Source organism: Arachis duranensis, chromosome 3, assembly GCF_000817695.3.
Source record: "Arachis duranensis cultivar V14167 chromosome 3, aradu.V14167.gnm2.J7QH, whole genome shotgun sequence".
Classification (NCBI taxonomy): domain Eukaryota; kingdom Viridiplantae; phylum Streptophyta; class Magnoliopsida; order Fabales; family Fabaceae; genus Arachis; species Arachis duranensis.
Window position 1 is genome coordinate 127111845 of NC_029774.3, and position 4055 is coordinate 127115899.

Here is a 4055-nt window from a genome sequence, read left to right on the forward strand (position 1 = left end):
TGGCACGAATCTCATTGGTGGCCCAAAGCTTCATGCAGTAGAGCTTAGGATGCTCGTCTTTCTCTATGGGAAGAGCCCTACCCACCACTTGGTATTGGTGAAGCTGCAACCCATAATTTATAAAAACCTTTAAAATTCAGCATGATAACAACAAATTATGATCAAAGAAACAGAATCATATAAACAGAGATTAAAAAATCAGAATCATAACAATAAACTTATAAATAGAACGTCAAGAATTAGAATCATAAAAACAGAAATTTAGAACAGAATTAAAAAAATAAAACCTTAACAAACATAACAAAAAATAAACAAAACAAAAATCAAACTGAAATCAATGAATTATATTCATAACTGAGGTTGAGGTTTCATTGGAAGTTGAAAGATGCAACGATGAAGAGGAGAGACGGTTTTAGACCAAGTGAATTGGATTTTTATTTTTAAGATAACCATTAATAGATTCAGACAAGAAAAAATCATTTATAACAAAAAAAAATATTAAAAATAAACCATATTTGAGTTTAATCCATGCCCTATGTGAAGTATTAATGGGTGGAGATATTAGGTCTTTATGTAAAGACGTTTCTCACATCTTATAATGGCTCTTATATATTTATGTACATTATGCATGAAAACGTCTCCACCTCCTAAAATTTCTTATGTCTCCCACTGCCATTCCTATACCTTCTCTTCCTCCATTCCCAACACCTGTATAATACAGCCTCCACTCATCATTGTTTGTTCCTCTATCCATTATTTGAACCAAACATGGAGATCCCCCACACACTTATCATCCCAGCAACCAATCTCAGAAGGCTTCAGAACAGCCTCATCTTGAACCCTAACCCAATCCATTAACCCATCATCAGAAACAGCCACACCAATGCTCCTTTTCCCATCAGCACCAACACCTTCATAAGCCATCACATAGTTCCCATCTCTGAGGTTTCTTACAACACAAGCATTCATCACTCCAAACTCCTCAAAGCTTCCAACTTTACCTGATCCACCCATTATTTTCCCCAACTTCACCCACCTTCTACCGTCCCTTGACCTTGCTAAACCAATAGCAAAGTGACCCTTTTCAACATCAAATGAATGGTAGTACATCCTGAAATCACTGTTCCCATGGCAAACAACACTTGGAGATGAAATGAACAATGAATCCCAATCTCTCTCATCACCAACATCAAACAATGCTCCATTGTGATGCTCTCCTTCTACTCTAGCCCAGTGCCTCCCATCATGGCTCACAGCCAAACCAGGTAGACACTTGAAAAGATTCAAACTTTCTCCATCATCGTTGAAACACAAACATGGGTTTTCATTGAAGTTTACATTTTCATAAGTGTAGCCAGTGTAATAGAGCCAGTAAGCAGCACTAGAAGCACTAGCCCAGGAACTACACATCATAAGTATCTCTGAAGGCCTAATTCCCTTTGTATCAAATTCCCACCATTCTTTACCACACTTCATAACGTAACCAACACCACTACTTGATCTTGCTGAATCAGAACCTCTCTCCCAGTGAACACCATTGCTTGAAGAAGAAGGGTTTCTGTTATTTGATCTTCCATGGTACCACATGAACCATCTCTCTTCATCGTCGCTGAGGAACCTCTTAACCACTGGTGATCCAACTTCTGCACCGTCCCAAGAATCTGAAGGACCTAAACTAAACACCAATCCTCTGGATGGTGAAGAAGAAGACGACGAGGACTTTGCAGGAGAAGTAGTGAGTGATTCACTTGCATGATTTTTATCTAGTTTCGAAGCCTTTTGGCGTTTAGAAACTAATGAGCTCTGTTCACTACTACCCTTTGGTTTGTTTTCTATGTCACTACTGTCTGTGCTGATATCTGGTTTTGATGAACAACTCGGGAATGATAATAGTGGGAAGTTATTGTTACTGTGATGATTATTATGGCCAGAATTTGAGATATGAAGTGTCAGTTCGATGATGGATTTTGAGAAGAACACACGTGATGATGATGAAGGGTTTGTGCATGGTTTGAAAATAGGAACTGAAAGGGTATTGACATTGCAAGCTTTCATCAATGAAGCAGAAGGTGCCATTGATGAAGCTGCTACGCATGTAGTGATGATATGTGTGAAGAATAATGAGCAATGGGGAATGGTGAATATATAATTAAGAGTAATGCTAGGGAGCCAATGGCATATACTATCATCTATACTATCCAGAATAACCATCTGATTTTGGGATTTATCAAGGATCGAATTCCTGACTTTTCGGATCTAGAATTCTAATATTATATCATGAAATCACTTATCCTAAAAGCGTAACCTGATAGAACAATGTAACTAATAATTATATCTCTAATATTTACTAAACCTCTATTGTAAGTATTATACGCAAGTCATTAGCTCCTTATACTTTCTCATTAATTAAATAATGGTAATGATGGTGAATGGAGAGGGATAATAATGATCTCCGATTGAGTTTCTAGAAGAAATTGCATCGCATAGCTAGGAAAGTCAAAAGGAATGGTTAGTTAAATACTCTTATCAATGGAAACTCTGGTGAGTACTTAACATTTTTCATAGGACTTTCAACAACAATGTTTCAAGCTTCATCTCTTCTCTTTCTTTCTTTTTCTTTGGTTTTAATTTTTTTTGGCGACTATCTTTGATTTTAATTTATTTCATTCCCAAAAGGTTGAGACATAAAGGAAAAAAAATATTAGATGATCAATACTTTAACATTGATAAATATGTGATAATGTATATTTTGTAACTGAGATAATGTACATATAGACAAAAAATTTTTAAGGAGATATGCTTCTATAAAAATGTCTTCCTACAAAGATAGCATTAAAAGTTATTAGATAATTTAATTAAATATATTTAATTTAATGTATCAAATTATTTAATAATTACAATATTATTTTTATATAAAAATGTCATGCCGAGAATATGCACCAAAATTTTATACATAAAATGGATTTTAACTCTTTCCTTGATGAATTAGGTAAAACTAGTGTGTGTATATCATTGCATGCATACAATTTTTCTCCACCACAAAAGAAAAAATTGTAGGAGAAAAGTTGAGTCAAAGCTTTTGACATTCCTATGAAGGATTGCAGACTTGCAGTTATCAATTTAGCTGTGCATCTCAATCAAGCGCACATTAGTACATGAACATGGAACGTTTTATTTTAAAATATAAGAAATTTTTCATATTTCCAGAAGTGTATATATCTACTTTCTGCCGAAATCTTATATCAATATTAGGTGACATGTTACTTAATAGGGCTAAATTCTCAACATGAGATTCATGACTTTTATCGTTTTAATTATTTAGATTTAAATTTAATTATCTTCAAAATCTAGTTCAGCATTATATTAATTTTTGAATCTTTTCTTAACAAACAAAATGTTAGTTAACTATAACTTGCTACACTAAATATAAAAATAAATAATGTCTTTTTATTTTAGTTCTTAAATAAGACAAAAACAAAATTATTTTAGTATATAAGAAGAGATAAAATGATTTATATCATATAAACTCTTCTTTCTCTTATCCTTTTTGACTTATTTAAAGGCCAATACGAAACGATATTATTTAATTTTGTGTCCAATATAGTAATTTAAAATCAACTTAACATTTAATTTACTAATTTAATATTAGAAAGGGTCCAAAAATAAATATAATACTCAGAATTGGATTTCGAACAAATATAATAATTTTGAATTTGAAACTAAAATAATAAAAGTCCTAAATCTAAAGATCTACTTTAAATATTTAATATAGTTATTATAGAGTTGGGCGTAATAACACCCTTTTTAAATGTTCCCCTTCCTACCCATGATTTATATGTTTCATTATGTTATTCCTAATAAATCTCGACACTTTACTAAATTCTAAAAAAAAATTAAATACTACTAATTCATTAGAATTATTGTTTAAAACAAAATGTCATGGTAATTGACATGTAGTAGTTCTAGCTAGTTGATTAATAAAGCAATGGAAGAGTGGAGGAACTAATAATTATAGAGCGTTGTTTAATCAATAAAACTCTGAATTGAAGTAAAAT

At 32.3% G+C, this 4055-nt stretch overlaps 1 protein-coding gene across 1 annotated transcript; it reads right to left on the bottom strand.

Annotated features, from left to right (window-relative positions):
- Positions 1–613: 613 nt before the first annotated feature.
- LOC107481080 (uncharacterized) lies at positions 614–2097 on the bottom strand. The gene is given in 2 exon segments (XM_016101293.3): positions 614–778; positions 781–2097. Coding segments are annotated over 2 exon segments (1452 nt in total). The 5' UTR covers positions 2077–2097; the 3' UTR covers positions 614–622.
- Positions 2098–4055: the final 1958 nt, after the last annotated feature.